Source organism: Cibotium barometz, chromosome 8, assembly GCF_041138505.1.
Source record: "Cibotium barometz isolate CiBa-2024 chromosome 8, ASM4113850v1, whole genome shotgun sequence".
Lineage (NCBI taxonomy): Eukaryota > Viridiplantae > Streptophyta > Polypodiopsida > Cyatheales > Cibotiaceae > Cibotium > Cibotium barometz.
Genome location: NC_141053.1, coordinates 9,977,251 through 9,994,691, shown reverse-complemented (window position 1 = coordinate 9,994,691; position 17,441 = coordinate 9,977,251). Strand labels below are relative to the sequence as shown.

Below are 17,441 nucleotides of genomic sequence, written 5' to 3'. Positions count from 1 at the left end.
GAAGAAGTCAGTGAGAGCTCTCTGTGCTGGTCCTCGAGCAAGTTCAGTTGATCTGGATCTCACTAAGGACTCCCTGTGTCTACGGAGCTCTAGAAGAAAAAGTCCCAGGCATCTCAGTAGTACACGGGGCATCGGCATATGTAATGGTCCTCTGTCTCGGGCTCTGTGTGACAGAGCTCGCATATCTTGTCCTCTGGTGCGGCCACCCTAGGCCCATATCTGGCAATCTCCACTCTCAACTGGTGGGATGAGTGCGGATCTAGCCGATTGCACATCTCACCCCAAAGGATAGGTGTATGTCCATGTAGCGTGGACGGATGATGAACCCATCCTCTGTCAGGCATAGGAGGTGATCTCTGTAGACGGCCATCTTTGTCCCCAGTGGACGACTAGGTGAACTCCATGTCCTCTGAGTATCCAGTCTGACAATGTCCTTCCTGATAACCCTATTCCGCTCTGTGCGGCTGAGAGCAAATGACGGGGCCTCTATGCTGTACTGGAAGGGGGGGAGTGCCTCCATCTGCACACCGTGCATGCCAAACCAAGTGCTTGGGGATAGACGCACTGGAGCACGACCCCATCCTAGCCAGCAGCTTTGTACAATTGACCAGTCGCCAATTGAAATGGTCGGCTTTTCGCCAAGAGCCGGAAATTGTCTTTGGGGGAGAGACCTTCTGGGCATGACCCTGTAGACAACAAAACAAGCACATCTTCGTACCAGTCCGGGGCAGCACCAACCTTGAAAAGTACATTATCAGGTAGATCATCATCATTGATGCCTGTGGCTGGCCAGTGTAGTTGGTTCCCCAACGCCGATGCGGGAGATGTGAACTGCCATCACATGGTGTTTGCCAGGACGAAGAAGTATCTCGAAGTCAAACTCTTGGAAGATTAGAAGCCACCACCACACTCAACCACACTCAACCAGACTGTTGGGGCTTATTGAGAAGATAGTCCGAGGCGTGGTTGGCGAGGATAATGAAGTGGTGGATGCCCACCAGATAGTGGTAGTATTTCTGGAAAGCATAGACCATTGGCAGACCCTGGCTCCATGGTGCTGAAATTTCTTTTTGCACCATAAAGGAGGCGGCTGGCATAGTAGATGGGCTGGTCCACCTGGTAATCCTGGATGGGTTGCATCAATACTGCACCCACAGCAGGGAGGCTTCCATCTGTATGGACATGAAAGACAATTGACCAGTCTGGGGGAATGAGGATAGAAGCTTCTGAATGATGTTTCTTGAGGTAGGCAAACGCAGAGGACTAAAGGGTGGACCACTGAAAAGGGATGGTTAGACTCACTAGGCAAGTGAGAGGCGAGGCGATGTCAGCCTACATCTGAATAAAGCAGCGGTGATAACCAGTATGACCAAGAAACATCCGAGTTAATTTAGGACTAATGGGAGGGGTAAGCTAAGGATGGTCACAATTTTGTGAGGATCAGGTGAAAAGCCTTGTGCAGAAATGATGTGACCCAAGAGAGTACCTTGTGCGACCAAAAAGTGACACCCGAAAGGATTGCGGTGCAATCTGGAAGACCGACAATTACAAAGACCAAGGCTAACTGAAAAAAGTACTCAGCAAAAGCTTCTGGGCAGGTGGAGAGGTGAGTACCAGTGAAATCATCAATGAAAGCACAAAGAAAGCTGAGAGGAAATTGTTGGTGACAATGCGCTAGAATCTGGCCAATGTTCCCCCAGATTGACTACCTCAAAGTCCTCAAGAGGGTCCCCTGGTGGGGAAGTTTCCTCTGAAACTTCCGTGATGTCCACCACGTAACATGTGAGCTCCTAAGCCACTTGCAACCAATCAAGTAGTTCTGATTCCTCACCATAGGGCACACTGTCTTCTGCTTGTGTTGGCACGGAGAGCAACATAGTCACCCCTCATTTACTCCAACAATAGACTTGGGTGGTTGAGTGACTTGGCTCATTGCAAGTGTGTTCACCATGGGTGGAACATCTTGAAGATCTCTAAAAGCCTGCCAAAATGCATGATCCACCACTGTATGAGGTATGGGGGGAAAGGTTTCACCTTGCTCTTCTTCTAGGTCAGCAACTCCCATGGTGCTCTTTTGAACACGGGTAACTGCTGCACTAGTAGGGTACTCCGATTGCCTAAAAGAGACTTGCGTGGGGAACAGACCCAAGGAAGGGGAAGATTCAGAGTGGACACAAGAGGATTCTAGGTATGGCTGCAACCTGATGGTGCAGTCCTCACTCTCCACCGAAACCAAATGTGTGGCCAGTAATATTGGAAAGGTGAAGTCAGTGGAGGAAGATGCCCTTTGTTTGGAACAGTTGCAGGTGTAATGATCTTTGGCTTCTGGGTAGTGCCAACACAGCGGTGTCCCTTCTCGAAGATGGTGATGACCTTGGTAATGGCCATATTCCCCACAGTAGTAGCAAAGAACCATGCGGTTATAGTAGGCAGGGGGTGGACTAGGTTGGCAGGCCAGTACTAATGTGGGTGCAGGCGCAGGTGCGGCAGCTAAAGCAGTCGGAGCGACCAGTGGATTAGGAATGAGGGGAGGAAGGTATGAAGTAGGGGGCGACGGATTGTGTGGTTAAGTAGGGTTTTGTGGGTAAGTAGGAGTGACAGTAGGCACAGACTCGTGCTGCTGGTGGGCAATACGAAGCAGTGTAATGACTAACGGCCAGCGCTGGGGCTCGCAAAAGCTGTTGCTTTTGATGGAGTTGGCAAAGTCCCTTTAGATGGTAGCAATCTTTGTCTTCATGTACGCCTTTTTCACAGAAAGTGCAGTACTTCCTCCTTGGACATTCTGGAAGAATATGGCCCGAATCCTGGAAAATGGAACACCACACCCCTCTTTTTGCCTCATGCTGGCCTTTTGGCTCTTCTATCGCCTTCTTCAACTCAACAACGGTTTGATCTTCACTTTGATCTTTCTAAAGTTAAGGAGGCAACCGGATCCTCCAGTGTGGCAGCACAAGTGGAGTCCAAATCATGCTCAGACATGGGTTGTGTATTTTCTGGCTAGGAGGTTAGCTCTTGGAATTCCAACAAGGCAGTGACTGGCCTGCTCTCTCAGATCTTCTGCTAGGTGGTCCGAGGCAAGGCTTGCTGGCACACCATAAAATCACCAGGATAGGTCGACAGGCCACCAACACTGTGGTCCCTGTCATGAGTTCAGACACTCTCCCCAGGTAGCAATTGCAGTTTCTCCAGATCTTCAGGTATGCGCTCCTTATGATTGCCTGGCGGGAAGGTGTGGTGAAAGGTGTCCCACAAATTGGCCCAGTTCGCAAAATGATCCACTCGGAACTTGCTGAACCATTTGTCTGCAGAGCCTTCAATGGTGGACAGGAAGAGTACCAAGTAGGCATCCTCCCTATCCAGGCCTCGGCTTTTGCACATTGACAAGAAGCGCCACACATGATCATCAACGTCCTCTGAAGCAGAGCCTTTGAAGGTGGGAAACTTAACATTGACCCGGCCCAACACTGAGGAGGGCCTCTGGACCTTGAGGATTGCCATTAAGGTTGTTCCCAGGGTTACCAAGGAGGTTAATAGTAGCCATGAGCAGAGGTGGAGGGAGAGTCCTAGGGAAGACGAAATTCATTGCCCTCCTACCGTTATAACAACATTCTAACAGAGGACTTTTGATTGGACTAGCTGGACTAGCATGAGATCGTGTATTGGGCATGCAGAAACTAGACTTCTACAGACTAAAACACATGGAACTCCTGATTCACAAGAGTCCCTGCAATATCGAGCATTCCAATAGCAGACTTGGTTGCCTGGTACCGTCACGCTAAGATGTGACACAGTGATGTCACAAGGATCACTCTAGGGTAGTATACCCTCAGGAATTGTCACGCAGCTAAGAAGACGTGTGGCTTCTCTGCCCCACTCCACTAAGCACTCATATGACAATCAAGAGAGCACAGCACTAGTGCACCCCTATACTACACAGGTGGCTTACCACTTAACACAATTAGATTGCATGGAGAGACACTACACAGTACACCAATCGAAGAGGCACAAATTAGACTGGCAAATTCTAGTCACATTAAAATTGCTAAGTGACCAGAATGAAGATGATAAAAAGATACTCTGACCCCCCCACCCCCTCCCCCACGTGGGGCCCAGACTGCATTTGTACAATAAGTCTTGGCTTTTTGCCTGGTCGAAGTGGCCACTTAAACTGAGATTACTGCCATCAATGGCATGGAATCTACTAGTCAGATGGCCATCAATGGCATGGAATCTACTAGGAATTCCATGCCATCAAGGGCATGGAATCTACTAGTCAGATGCCCTGCAAGTGGGTGACCGATCCAAAATGCATGAGTGTGGCTGCCACAATGCACCAGTCCAAGATGTGGTAGGTTAGCAATGCACAGCTCATACGGGTGCCAAGGGATAAGTTAGAGATTACCACTTTTCACTGGGTTACCAATTGCATTGAAAGTTACAGTGCCAGCAGACCGCACCAAAAAAATCTGTAATGGAGGTCTCGGAAGGCTCTTGCTTGCTCCGTCATCCACCTCCAAAATAGTGCATACTCTGCATATACATACATCTCATGGGGTGCCCTCCGCTCTGCCACGCTCAATCCTAAGACGGTGAGAAGATACCCTCACCTGGCCAATTACTAACTGCATGTGTGCCGCTGTAAATACCCTGGGCTCACAATGAATCCATCCTCTGAAAGTCTCAAAAAGTCCTCTGTACAGGTGACGATTCATGGTTCTGGTGGGGACACCCATGTCGGGCTTGTGTAGAGTGTAGAACCCTAGCAGGTCCAGCCAAATAAGGAAAACATCGTATGTAGCCGCCATCCTGAACTCAGACCCTCTCAAATGCAACTCTACGCATACTTTGCCAAGTAACACTGTTAGGAGATGACCAGAGAAAGGTGTTGCCTACCCTCCACTTTGCAGAGAGAGGATACATATATGTTAAAAAAGGCAGAGAATCATGCAAAGCAACTAGTTACTAAAAATAATGAAAACTGCTATTTTGGAATTTCCAAGGTGTTATCTCAATACAACCTTTGGAAAGGCGCCCCAACATTAATTGATTGATGCAAAATCAAGCACAGATGCTCAACATAGGGTTCAAAATGCATAAAAACCTTATCAGGAAAAAAACATTGCAAGTTGGAATATTTTAGACCACACATAGAGACAACATTATTAATGGAGCCAAAAAGATTAGAGCTTTTTAAAAAACACCTGAGTTGATCCCATGTTGAGACGCTCAAACACCTGCACAAAGAAAACACCAAAGATAATTTGTCACTCAACAAAATTACAAGCACAGCATACTACCTGAAACTATAATTACTATTACCTCAAAAACAACCACATCATCAGAATTTCTGGAAATGGTATGAACATTCAATGCAAAATCACGCATGACCTGCAATAAGAGACTAAAAATGTCAGCTAACCTTGACCATGGGTTGTGCTGTCTACTGAGCTGCCATAATTAAATTAAACTTTGCAAAATGCTGACGTTATTCATACAAATACTTCTCATTGTGGTAGTTTGTTTTTATTTCATCTGTTCAAAATGCATTATTACCTCTCGCAAAGAATCGTCCAAATCAGAGTATTTCTTTCCATTCAACTGCACAAATTTTTTTGTCAAAATGAGATTGCACTGAACAGAAAAATATACTAGAGTATCCAAACATAATCTTAAAGAACTGAAATTTCAGGGACACCCAAGCCCAATAGCGGTCGTAAGGTCTCTGTATGGCTATTCTTTTATCTTGACCAAAAAGCTTTACATTGGCAGCACAAAAGAAGTTATTTAAATTCCTCAGGCCATGGAAGTAACCTCCCTCTCTAAACTTTTTCAAAAGACAACCACTCTTTAAGGATTAGGAGCCACTACCTCACTTGGATCCACTTTGGCGCCAAGCCCTTGTGAGACACTAATATAGAGAAGACACGGTATCAAGATTCAGCACCTACACGAAAGCTGCATGAGGGCAAATTTCAATGGGTGCCAAGCAAGAGCAATGGGCTGCAGTCCGGTAGAATAGGCGAGTAGAAATTGGGGGCAATTAGGCTGACTGATGTCGCAATCTAAAATTGGGTGCAAAACGGCCCAGGCCTTCTTTGCACGGTGGCATGGCTTCGACCTAGCATTCGACCCTCTCGGCTGGCAGCATGCAGGAGGATTCGGTTCTGTCAAAGAATCGTACCGAACACTTATCCCAACACCCACCCGCAGATGACGGGCCCCCCATTCATGGAGAGGGCCCCTCCACCAGACCCGAGGGCCGATGTGGCAACCGATTCCTCGTCGTGACTCCTCTTCAGGCCCTCAGTGCCCAGTGGGGCCAGTCTACCCCACCCTCTCTCTGTCAAGCCTTCCCCAATAGCCTTCCTCTCCGATGGATGCCTCTCAACAGCGTCCCTCTCTAGCCTCTCTACCTTCTTTCTCCCCCTCGCCTACTCCACCGCCGCCTCCCCCCCCTCCCCCACACCCACACCCACACCCACCCCCTCCCCTGCCTCCCCCCCCCCCACCCCCGCCTCCGACTCTACACGCAGTCACTCCTTCTCTTCCTCTTCTTCCGTGGCCCCCCCCCCCCCCCCCCCCCCCCCCCCCCCCCCCCCCCCGTCTCGCATTCGCCTCAGCCCCCCACAACCCCTGATCCAGAGAGGAGACAACCGGTGAGCTCCGTTCGTCGCCTGATTCATCGCTTCTCTGAACTGGTGGAGATGACCATTGCGGCCTCACCGGTGAGGGCTCTCACCTGAGTATCCAAGCGGGGCCCCCTAGGATCTTGGGGCAGCCTGTGGATTATAGTTTCTTCCGGTATCTTCCGACGGAAGGGATAGACAGTTTTGAGGAGACCGTGGCCCCTATTCGGATATGATTTTTGGTGCATGGGCGGTGACTTCAATATGATACAGGCAGCAGAGGACAGACTTGGAGGTGGCACGACCACAATCTCAAGAGCGGAGTACTGCACCTGGGAGGAGAAGATACTAATTCTTAGGGGACAGGACCCTTGGCATCTCCCAGTGTTTGGGCGTAGCCTTGGGAGTCTTAGTTTCTCTCAATCAGATAGGCGGAGCATTGGTCCCAACCTCTCTCGGCTAGACACGTTTTAAATCGATGAGTGGGCTTGCAGCCCTTGCGGAGGCATGGTTGGTATTCTGGCAAGGCACTACTTTCTTAGATCATGCTCCGGTTATTTAGTCCCTAGAGGACCCATAGAAGCATGACAGGCATGCGAGCTCCAGGATCCCAGACAGCCTCATTTAGGACCCCGAGATCTGTAGCCAGATCGGGCAGATATGGGCAAGTATTCGTCGCAGGTTGTGCGGCCAAGATGGAGCTACTTTTTCGGACCCCCCACATGTGAGAGCCATCGCCACGGATTTCTTTCGATCTCTTTTCACTGGTGCTCCTTTATCCCCCTAGGTGATGGACGCGCGCAAGAGAGTCTGGAGGCACATGAGAGAGTGGTTCCTCCCTCCCTTCAGTCTTTCTTATTGACCCCTTTTACTTCAGAGGAGCTGGCAGAGGCAGTGACGGCATTACCCAGGGGCAAATGCACGAGGGCGGATTGACTTCTTATCACTTTCTTTCTTCGCCATTGGGACCTCATGGAAGGTGGCCTTCGTGCTGCCTTCAATGAGATTATGCTCACAAGTGCTATGCCAGAGCTGCTCACAGAGGGCTTGATTCATTTGATTCCCAAGGAGGGTGGTGACAGATTGGAGATCCAGCAGTGGAGACCCATCACCCTTCTAGGGATGCACTATAAGATTTTGGCCAAAGCCATCAGCAGGTGACTTCAGCCTTCTCTCTCAAACTTGATCCACGACACTGAGGCTGGTTTTGTTCAGAATCGGAACATTCTGGACAACATCTTTACCTTTTGGGAGGTGACAGCTTCAGCCAAGATGCGGCAACACGACCTCATTGTGCTACTCCTAAGACTTTGAAAAAGCTTATGACAGGGTGGATTGGAGCTTTCTGGAGGGCACTATGAGCTAGATGAGATTTTCCCCATGGAGAGGATTCGTGGAGTCTTAGGTCTTTGTTCAACATCACACACCCAGGTTCTCATTCAGGGAGCCCGAGGAGACAGATTCCCCATTTCCCGCTCAGTTTGACAGGGTTGCCCTCTGGCACCATACCTCTTTCTATTTATCGCCGAGGCCATGAGTAGTTTTCTCTCCGCCAGGAGACCAAACTTCAGGGATTGCGCCTTCCCCTCCGCACGCAGGAGCAGCTGCTGGACTCAAAGTTTGTAGATGACATGGCAGCTTGTCTTACATGAGATGTTGGGAATCTCTAGAGATTTGCGGAGGCGATTGAGACTTTCTCCCGTCCATCAAGAGCACAGATCAACGGGCACAAGTCGTGTGGTTTTTGGGTAGGGTCAGCACCCGCCCCGACTTGGCAACTAGTTGAGGCTTTCGAGTGGATCTCGAGGGGCACTCCAGTTCGCTAACTCGGTTGCCTGGTTGGCATTGACATCTCTCCCGAGCAGCAGCTCACTCCGCTTCTATTGACTATTCAAAAGAAGCTTTTATATTGGAGCTCAGCGAGACTATCCTTAGCAGGCAGAGTGTTGGGCCTTTCCTCGGGCATGTATTGGCCAGGTACAACGTCTGATCCAGAACTTCTTGTGGGGCGCAAGTGACGGGCAGCCAGCCAGGGCCAAGGTGGCATGGAGAGTGATCATTCAGCCACGTAGTAGAGGGGGACTTGGCCTCATCGATCCCGCTATACAGAACCGTGCCCTGTTGGGAAAGTTGATTGTCAAAGGACTCCTACCTGGTGATGAGCCTTGGAAGGACTTCCTCTTGGCCCGGATTTCAGCCCGCACTCCGAGCGTTGGGGGCCCGTGGCCGCAGAGTACTAGATGGCTTTTCATAGAATGCAAGCCCGTGGTTTTAACCCAATGTTTGACGACAGATTCGCAGCCAGTCTACTTCGTGCTTGGGATCATCTCAGGCCAGCCCTCAGACAGTGTGTTCCAGTTGCCTCAGAGGAGCAGCTTTGGCATCCCTTGGTTTGAAACCCCCTTATCCGTTTACCCAGTGGCCACATCCTAGGGGCCCAACTGTATATATCCTAGGGCGCCTTGAGCATGGGACCAACCAGGTCTCTCGACGATTGCATTGCATACAGGCAGTTACTCCACGAGCAGGAGAAAGCCCTAACAGGGGTCCGGGGTAGAGACAGGCTCAGCATCGACATAGACTCAGCTTAGCTATTCCTCAGGAGTGGCTGACTCCTATTCTCGACCCCCCCCGGATGATCCGACTGACCCAACCCCCGCTACAACATTTGCACACCTAGATGGTACTACTATGCTTTCGAGAAGATTAGCAGCCAAAGGTATTTATCCGGCCGTAGACCTCCTCCCTTAATAGTAAGAAAGAACTATTGACTACATTAGGGATGACCAGGAAATTGAATTATTATTGCTAAGTTTTAGATTATGGTAGAAGTTTGATCCTATTGATTGACTACGGGACGGAACGTTGAGCTTTCACCTTATCCGGCACGGCATGCATGCCAAACAAGAAGTAAGCTTGCCACCCTGGCTGTACAAGAACCCAGACAGGCGGCTGGATAAACTACATAGACCCGAAACGAAACGAAAACGGAAGGGGGGATTTGTTTGGAGAGAATGGATTGTATTTGGTTGATAGAAAGAACAGGTCGCATGGAGATAGACCTACAGAAACAACTTACTAACCTGTGAAGGGTATAGGAAAGCATGAAGCCTCGGGCCGCAAAGATGGCTCGTTCAACGCAAAAAGATGACCTTCGGAGGATAGGTTTCATCAAAGAAAGACCCGGCGCATGGAATTACCTTTCAATTAGCCAGGTACATGTATTGGCCTTTTCTCGGGCATGTATTGGCCAGGTACAACGTCCGATCCAGAACTTCTTGTGGGGCGGAAGTGACAGGCAGCCAGCCAGGGCCAAGGTGGCATGGAGAGTGATCATTCAGCCACGTAGTAGAGGGGGACTTGGCCTCATCGATCCCGCTATACAGAACCGTGCCCTGTTGGGAAAGTTGATTGTCAAAGGACTCCTACCTGGTTATAAGCCCTGGAAGGACTTCCTCTTGGCCCGGATTTCAGCCCGCACTCCGAGCGTTGGGGGCCCGTGGCCGCAGAGTACTAGATGGATTTTCATAGAATGCGAGCCCGTGGTTTTAGCCCAACGTTGGACGACAGATTCGCAGCCAGTCTACTTCGTGCTTGGGATCATCTCAGGCCAGCCCTCAGACAGTCTGTTCTAGTTGCCTCAGAGGAGGAGCTTTGGCATCCCTTGGTTTGTAACCCCCTTATCCGTTTACCCAGTGGCCACATCCTAGGGGCCCAACTGCATATATGCTAGGGCGCCTTCAGCATGGGACCAACCAGGTCTCTCGGTGATTGCATTGCATACAGGCAGTTACTCCACGAGCAGGAGAGAGCCCTAGCAGGGGTCCGGGGTAGAGACAGGCTCAGCATCGACATAGACTCAGCTTAGCTATTCCTCAGGAGTGGTTGACTCCTATTCTTGACCCCCCCGAATGATCCGACTGACCGAGCCCCCGCTACAACATTTGCACACCTAGATGCTACTACTATGCTTTCGAGAAGATAAGTAGCCAAAGGTATTTATCCGGCCGTAGACCTCCTCCCTTAATAGTAAGAAAGAACTATTGACTACATTAGGGATGACCAGGAAATTGAATTATTATTGCTAAGTTTTAGATTATGGTAGAAGTTTGATCCTATTGATTGACTACAGGATGGAACGTTGAGCTTTCACCTTATCCGGCACGGCATGCATGCCAAACCAGAAGTAAGCTTGCCACCCTGGCTGTACAAGAACCCAGACAGGAGGCTAGATAAACTACATAGACCCGAAACGAAACGAAAACGGAAGGGGGGATTTGTTTGGAGAGAATGGATTGTATTTGGTTGATAGAAAGAACGGGTCGCATGGAGATAGACCTACAGAAACAACTTACTAACCTGTGAAGGGTATAGGAAAGCATGAAGCCCCGGGCCGCAAAGATGGCTCGTTCAACGCAAAAAGATGCCCTTCGGAGGATAGGTTTCATCAAAGAAAGACCCGGCGCATGGAATTACCTTTCAATTAGCCAGGTACATGTATTGGCCTTTTCTCGGGCATGTATTGGCCAGGTAAAACGTCTGATCCAGAACTTCTTGTGGGGCGAAAGTGACGAGCAGCCAGCCAGGGCCAAGGTGGCATGGAGAGTGATCATTCAGCCACGTAGTAGAGGGGGACTTGGCCTCATCGATCCCGCTATACAGAACCGTGCCCTGTTGGGAAAGTTGATTGTCAAAGGACTCCTACCTGGTGATGAGCCTTGGAAGGACTTCCTCTTGGCCCGGATTTCAGCCCGCACTCCGAGCGTTGGGGGCCCGTGGCCGCAGAGTACTAGATGGCTTTTCATAGAATGCAAGCCCGTGGTTTTAACCCAATGTTTGACGACAGATTCGCAGCCAGTCTACTTCGTGCTTGGGATCATCTCAGGCCAGCCCTCAGACAGCCGTCAGACAGTGTGTTCCAGTTGCCTCAGAGGAGGAGCTTTGGCATCCCTTGGTTTGAAACCCCCTTATCCGTTTACCCAGTGGCCACATCCTAGGGGCCCAATTGCATATATCCTAGGGCGCCTTCAGCATGGGACCAACCAGGTCTCTCGGCGATTGCACTGCATATAGGCAGTTACTCCACGAGCAGCAGAAAGGCCTAGCAAGGGTCCGGGGTAGAGACAGGCTCAGCATCGACATAGACTCAGCTTAGCTATTCCTCAGGAGTGGCTGACTCCTATTCTCGACCCCCCCCCCCCCCCCCGGGTGTGGTTAGGCGTGTTTACTAGACATGATATTCTTGTGGCAGTCCATGGAGCAGATGAGGTCAGTGGTTTGCTTACTTTCTCTATCAGATCCCATGGCAGACTGGAGAGATCAGAGCACCCCTTGGAGGATCACGTAGGCTGCACCTTGCAGAGGGTGAGGGAATAGCACATTGATCCAGCACCGGTCAAGGTGGCCAGGGAGAGACTATGGCGGCTATGGATTTGGGAATGCCAACCTCTTACGCGACTGCAGTGGGACCCGGGAAAGTGAACTTGAGATGATCCCGCAAATCGAGACAAGACTCTGAATGCCCCCTTGTTTGCATATACGGCACAACTTGGCCGCAAGATCCAGATGCCTCAGATAAATGGCACTCCGACAACAGTAGCGCGCAGGAGTTTGGCGGTCGCGAGTCAGTACTTGGTTGGTAGTCGGAGGTCGGTCGGCAGCTTACCTAAGGTGCGACCACCCCCACGAGTATCAGTGGAATTGCCTTTGGGATTGCCCGAAGGCTCAGCAGATTTGGCAACGGATTCTCCGCATCTTCGCTATGGGCAGGGCATCAACCTGGATCATCACTTGGGGTATTGTCGCTTGGGCCACTCAGGCTAGAGTGGTTAGGACTTATGAGGAGGATGAGGGAGTACTAGCCCTTCAGGTCTCCCACCATCGTATTGTATCAGTACCAGTCATAGCCCCACCGATAGGTAACTAGCGACCAAGTTCCTGCCAGAGACGAGATTTGCAGCAGCATAGGAGCCTGGCACATGTGGCGTGCTAAATGCAGTGAGGCCATCGAGGGTACCCACGCTCCGCCGGCTGAGACCATCAAGAGCATCTAGTTCGATATCATTCACACCCTCCACGGTCAGTGGGGAAAGCTACAGGGACGTTCTGACCACATGCAGAAGCGACGGGGAGCTTTCTTGAGACTTTCGAGGCCTGGCCCCCCTTTCCTCACGGATAGAGACGGTGACCCCATTTGGCATTACAAACCACCTGTGTGGTTGTTCCCCCCCCCCCCCCCCCCCCCCCCCCCCCCTGTATAGATGGCCTTCTCCTCACAAAGCGGCCAGCCGGAGGAGAAGCATCTCTCCCCCTTTGATCACTTGTTTCCTGCCCTTATATGAGGCGAGTTTGTATCTAGCTCGTCGTGGTTGTGCTTAGCCCCTTGTGGCTTATTTTTCTTTGACTAATTGAAGAATCTTTTTCCCGGGAAAAAAAAAACCACGAGTCTTGGACAAAAGCAAGAAAAAGAAAAAAGTCAAACTAAGTTTGACCACCAGCTAAGGGCACCATTGGAAAGAGGAGACTAAGCCGAACCAAAAAGCTAAAAGCCGCTTTTCCAATAAGTAGCTCTAGGGCCAAAAAGCAAGGCCCTGAAGCTAGAAAAGCATAACTAAAGAACTTTGATTAAAGTTGAATAATATTTTATTATTAAAAGTCAAAAAGACAAAAGCAGAGTGAAAAATAAAAAGCAAAGCTTGGCCCGCTTTTGGCAAAAAGCAAGGCCTCCCTCAAGTATAAAAGATGCATATTCTGATTTCTCTGGTGGGAAGTAGCATACTGCAATATGCATCACTCTCAAGCCAGGCCTGGCTATACTGCAATATGCATCACTCTCAAGCCAGGCCTGTCTAACCATTGTGAGCATGCCTCTCAAATGAGGGCGAAACAAGCATGCCACTCCTCCTCAGCCACGCCCCCCCCCCCCGCCCCCCCAAATTGGTGCATGTTTGTCCTCTGAAAGCTGACTCCCATGTGTAACACTCCACTTTGGGTAGCCCTCTCTCAGGGCTTTGATGCATTTCTTTGTATAAGATAATATCCCTATCTGTGTAAGTCTCTGTGAAGCCTCCTATGTCTGACCATAGAGTTCCATTGCAATTCCATACTCCCATCCTCGATGCATCTATGGTCTCTTAGGCCCTGCACCTTCATGTGGGGCGTTTATCTATGATGATGACTCGGTTATCACGATAAACGGCCCATTTTCCTGCCTTGCGGGCTTCCATAACCTGAACCATCCTGGCTTTCCTGTGTTCCAGCTGTAGGGGGCTGAGGCCATCTCCAAGGTATATTTTGGTGGTTCGGAGGGTGGCCCTCTTCTTCAAGAAAGCCAAATGGGACTCTGTATCTTTGAACTTGAGGAGGAGAGGCCTCTCCCTGGTCAAGTCGTCCTTGGCTCGCCAAGCATCTATAAAAGGGGTGTCATTGAGGCCCATTTGTCTGCATAAAGTCTAATTGTTCTCTTTTGGTAAGTAAGCTTGTTACTTGCATATGTAGAGCCCTCGATTGGCGACGCTTCTCTTCCTCGAGCGTGGCCGTCATGATGGATGTGGCATTCAGGGTGTGGACTGTTTTTTGCGTTTTCACAACCTCAACCCATTTGGAGGTTTCTCCCACCTCTTCTTTGGTTGCTTCCATGTCTTTTCAGAGGCCTGCATGCTCCTCCCGGAATCCTGATTTGGCCTCTTGAATCTCCCTTGTGATTGCCTTCTGTTTGGCGTTGGCGTCTCGCAACTGGGCAATCTCTAGAGCAAGGGCTTCTTGAGTAGCTAGCTCTCCTTCCTCTTTGCCATGCTTATGCATCTCTTCCTTGCATAATTCCATACATTTCTCCATGCCTGGCTGGGAGTGGCTTCTGGTTGAGGGTTCAACCAGTGGTACTAGTGGCTTGAGTAGACAGAGCATAGGGCGCGGGGCAAAGAGCGGAAACGGAAACAAGGCGGCGGCAGACAAAGCTGAGCGTGACGGGCACAAAATGGAAACAAGAGAGGGAGGCGGCGGACAATGCAGAGGGTGGCGGGGGCACAGAGTGGAGAGCGGGCGGCGGCAAACAAAGCTGAGCGCAGCGGCGAGAGCAAGGCAGCGAGCACAGAAGCGAGAGAGAGAGAGAGAGAGAGAGAGAGAGAGAGAGAGAGAGAGAGAGAGATTAACATCTATGGAAGACCCAAGGGCCTATGAGACCAAAAGTAAGGGTCTATGAGACCGAAAGTAATACAATGGTACCATGGATATACAGATCCATGGAAAATTGAAAGAAAAAGTAATTGAAGACATCTGACAGTACATGTGATCAACAGATGATCTTGTGTAGAGCGAGATATGCTGTGATCAGCTAATAATGGCGATACCCGCCTAGGCCAAAACCGATCTGATGGTGGAGTGAATGCCAGGCCTCTGTGATGGGAGCGTGTCATGTCGGCGAAGAACCTTACGAATCCATCTCTGTGTGGTGGACGGTCCTGATGCTCTGGGTCGGGGACATCTAGCTCGCAGAATGGATCGAGTTGCCTCGCTAAGAACTCCTCTAGGGTGTGGAGCTAGGGCATGGGTATGGGTAGTGGGCTCTGATGTCATAGTAGAGGAATTGTTGTGGGCAGTGCATTCCGACAAAGAAATCTATGATGGCTCTCTGTGAGGTCTCCTGTTGGAGCTGGGGCTGTCTCTTAGCATGCTGCCTCAACACTACATCCTTGTGTCGTCTGAGCTCCGTCAAGTACATGCTCAGGCACCTCTGATCCTCAAACTGTATCACCCGTGTAAGTGGTCTGAATCCCTCTCGGAAGAGGCAATGGAATCTCCCTCGTATCTCATAGTAAGCTGGGCAACTGAGCATATAATGGGCCTCGTCCTCTACTGCTCCTATGATGCATGTTGTGCATATCCTCTCCTCATGTTGGATATCCTCAGCTCTGCCAGTCTCTACTCTCAGGGGGTGGGAAGATACCTTGACCTGGCCGATTGTGATACACATAGCATGTGACATGTGTATCTGTATGTATCCCGGGATCTCAAAGAATCCATCCTCGGAGAGTCTCAAGAAGTGATCTTTGTAGAACTCACTCTTCTTACCAATCTTTGATGGACACACCCATGTCTAGTGTATGTGTAGCCCGAGTAGATCTAACAGGATGATCCGGTTGATCTCCTGTCGTGAGAGATCAAGGTAGGGGGAATCTAGGCTATACTGAAACGGTGGGGAGACAGTCCATTTGTATGCCATGTGCATGAAACAACTCGACAACCTCAGAGTACCATGCATGTATCAGTAATGGTGGCGGTCGTGTTGCTGAGGAGGAGGGCAGTCCAACTTCTCTCAATCGCTCCCTCTCCCTCTTGCTATATAATTGCATAGAAGACTCTAGTGCTAGTCGTGGGAGGCGATCTCTATCAAGTGTGTATACATCCTAAATATAAGTGACAGACTAAGAGAGAAAGAAAGAAAGAAAGATATATTAAAGTCTGCGAAAGGGCAAAGTGGCCTATGAGACCAAAACATAGTACACAACAGATGGTGTCTCATCAAAAGTATGACAAAAAGGACTAAAAAATTCCTAAAAACAGACCTAAACAGCTATGAAAGGAAAATACTCCTACTAAGGTACAAGTTACAACAAAAAAACAGACCTAAACAGCTATGAAAGGAAAATACTCCTACTAAGGTACAAGTTACAACAAAAGTGTATAATATCTACAACTAGCATAAGACTGGTGTAATCTACACATCTCAGTATCTCTCTCATGGGGTGCTGTAAGATAGAGAAACTAAAGTGGCGGGGCAGTCATCTCTTGTGGCGGGTGATGATGGCTCTAATGCACCGGTGATGAAGCAGCCGTGGACGAGGTCCTGGTAAGCGTGGGCGTCTCGCTCGACAAAGTGCTATAGCTATGTCAAGGGTAACTCCTCCTGAAGGACATCTATGGGACGTCTCGCTCGCCGAGGGGGTAGTGGAGGTCCTGGTCGTATTTGTCGGGGTGGTCCTGGCCTTGAAAAAATCTGTCATGGCTCGCTAGCGGGGTGGGTCCTGGTGTGCTGTCCTGACTCATAGGAGAGCCTCTCGATGGCGTCTGAGCTCCAATAAGAAAAGCCCCAAACAACTCTGATCCTCAAATTCTATCACATGTCGTAATGGTCCAAAACCCTCTCGAAAGAGACACCAGTATCTCCCTCGTATCGCATAGTACACCGTACATCGGCACATGTAGTGCTCCTCTCACTCCACTTCCTGGTGACATAGCTGACAAATGCGGTCTTTTGGCTGATGTGATGAAGTCAGGATCTGTCCAATGGCACTGTGAATGCCATGTGAGAGATGGGTGTCCATGTATGTAGACCGTGTCACAAAGCCATCTAGGGAGAGATGTAGAAAATGGTCCCGATAGTGGTCTATCCCGATTGTTTTCTCTCTCTCAGAGAAAGAAAGAAAGAAAGAAAGATATATTAAGCGTCTACTTTAAGCGTCTACTAAAGACCCAATGGGCCTATGAGACCAAAGTGATACAATAATGTCCATGGCATATCTCATCATGGAATGGAAAATAAAACAGAAAGAAAACCTAAATATAGCTCTCTCACTGGGGATGATACAAAACTGTCCATGGAAACTCATCATGGAATACTAAGAACATAGAAACATGGGAGTAACATCAGCTCCGAGTAGATGGTATACCACTCTCAAAAATGTCAATCATGGGGCTGACGAGTATGGCCGAGAGGTCTCCCTCAGCTATATCACGTGGAAAGGTAGCTCAATGGCGGTGGAGCATGTCCTGTATCTGGAGCTGATGAGGTGATCATGACCGACGGGGAGGCTGAGG

General features: G+C 49.7%; 1 protein-coding gene across 3 annotated transcripts in view; it reads right to left on the bottom strand.

The window, feature by feature from the left end:
- LOC147635879 (uncharacterized) overlaps nt 1-17,441 on the bottom strand; it is a 153,604-nt gene that overhangs the window by 44,625 nt on the left and 91,538 nt on the right. For all 3 annotated transcript variants that reach the window (XM_086801276.1, XM_086801277.1, XM_086801275.1), the window contains exons 6-8: nt 5,554-5,598; nt 5,320-5,388; nt 5,202-5,234 (exon numbers count right to left, since the gene is read on the bottom strand). In XM_086801276.1, coding sequence (XP_086657402.1) covers nt 5,202-5,234; nt 5,320-5,388; nt 5,554-5,598 — 147 coding nt within the window. The remainder of the gene's footprint in view (nt 1-5,201; nt 5,235-5,319; nt 5,389-5,553; nt 5,599-17,441) is intronic.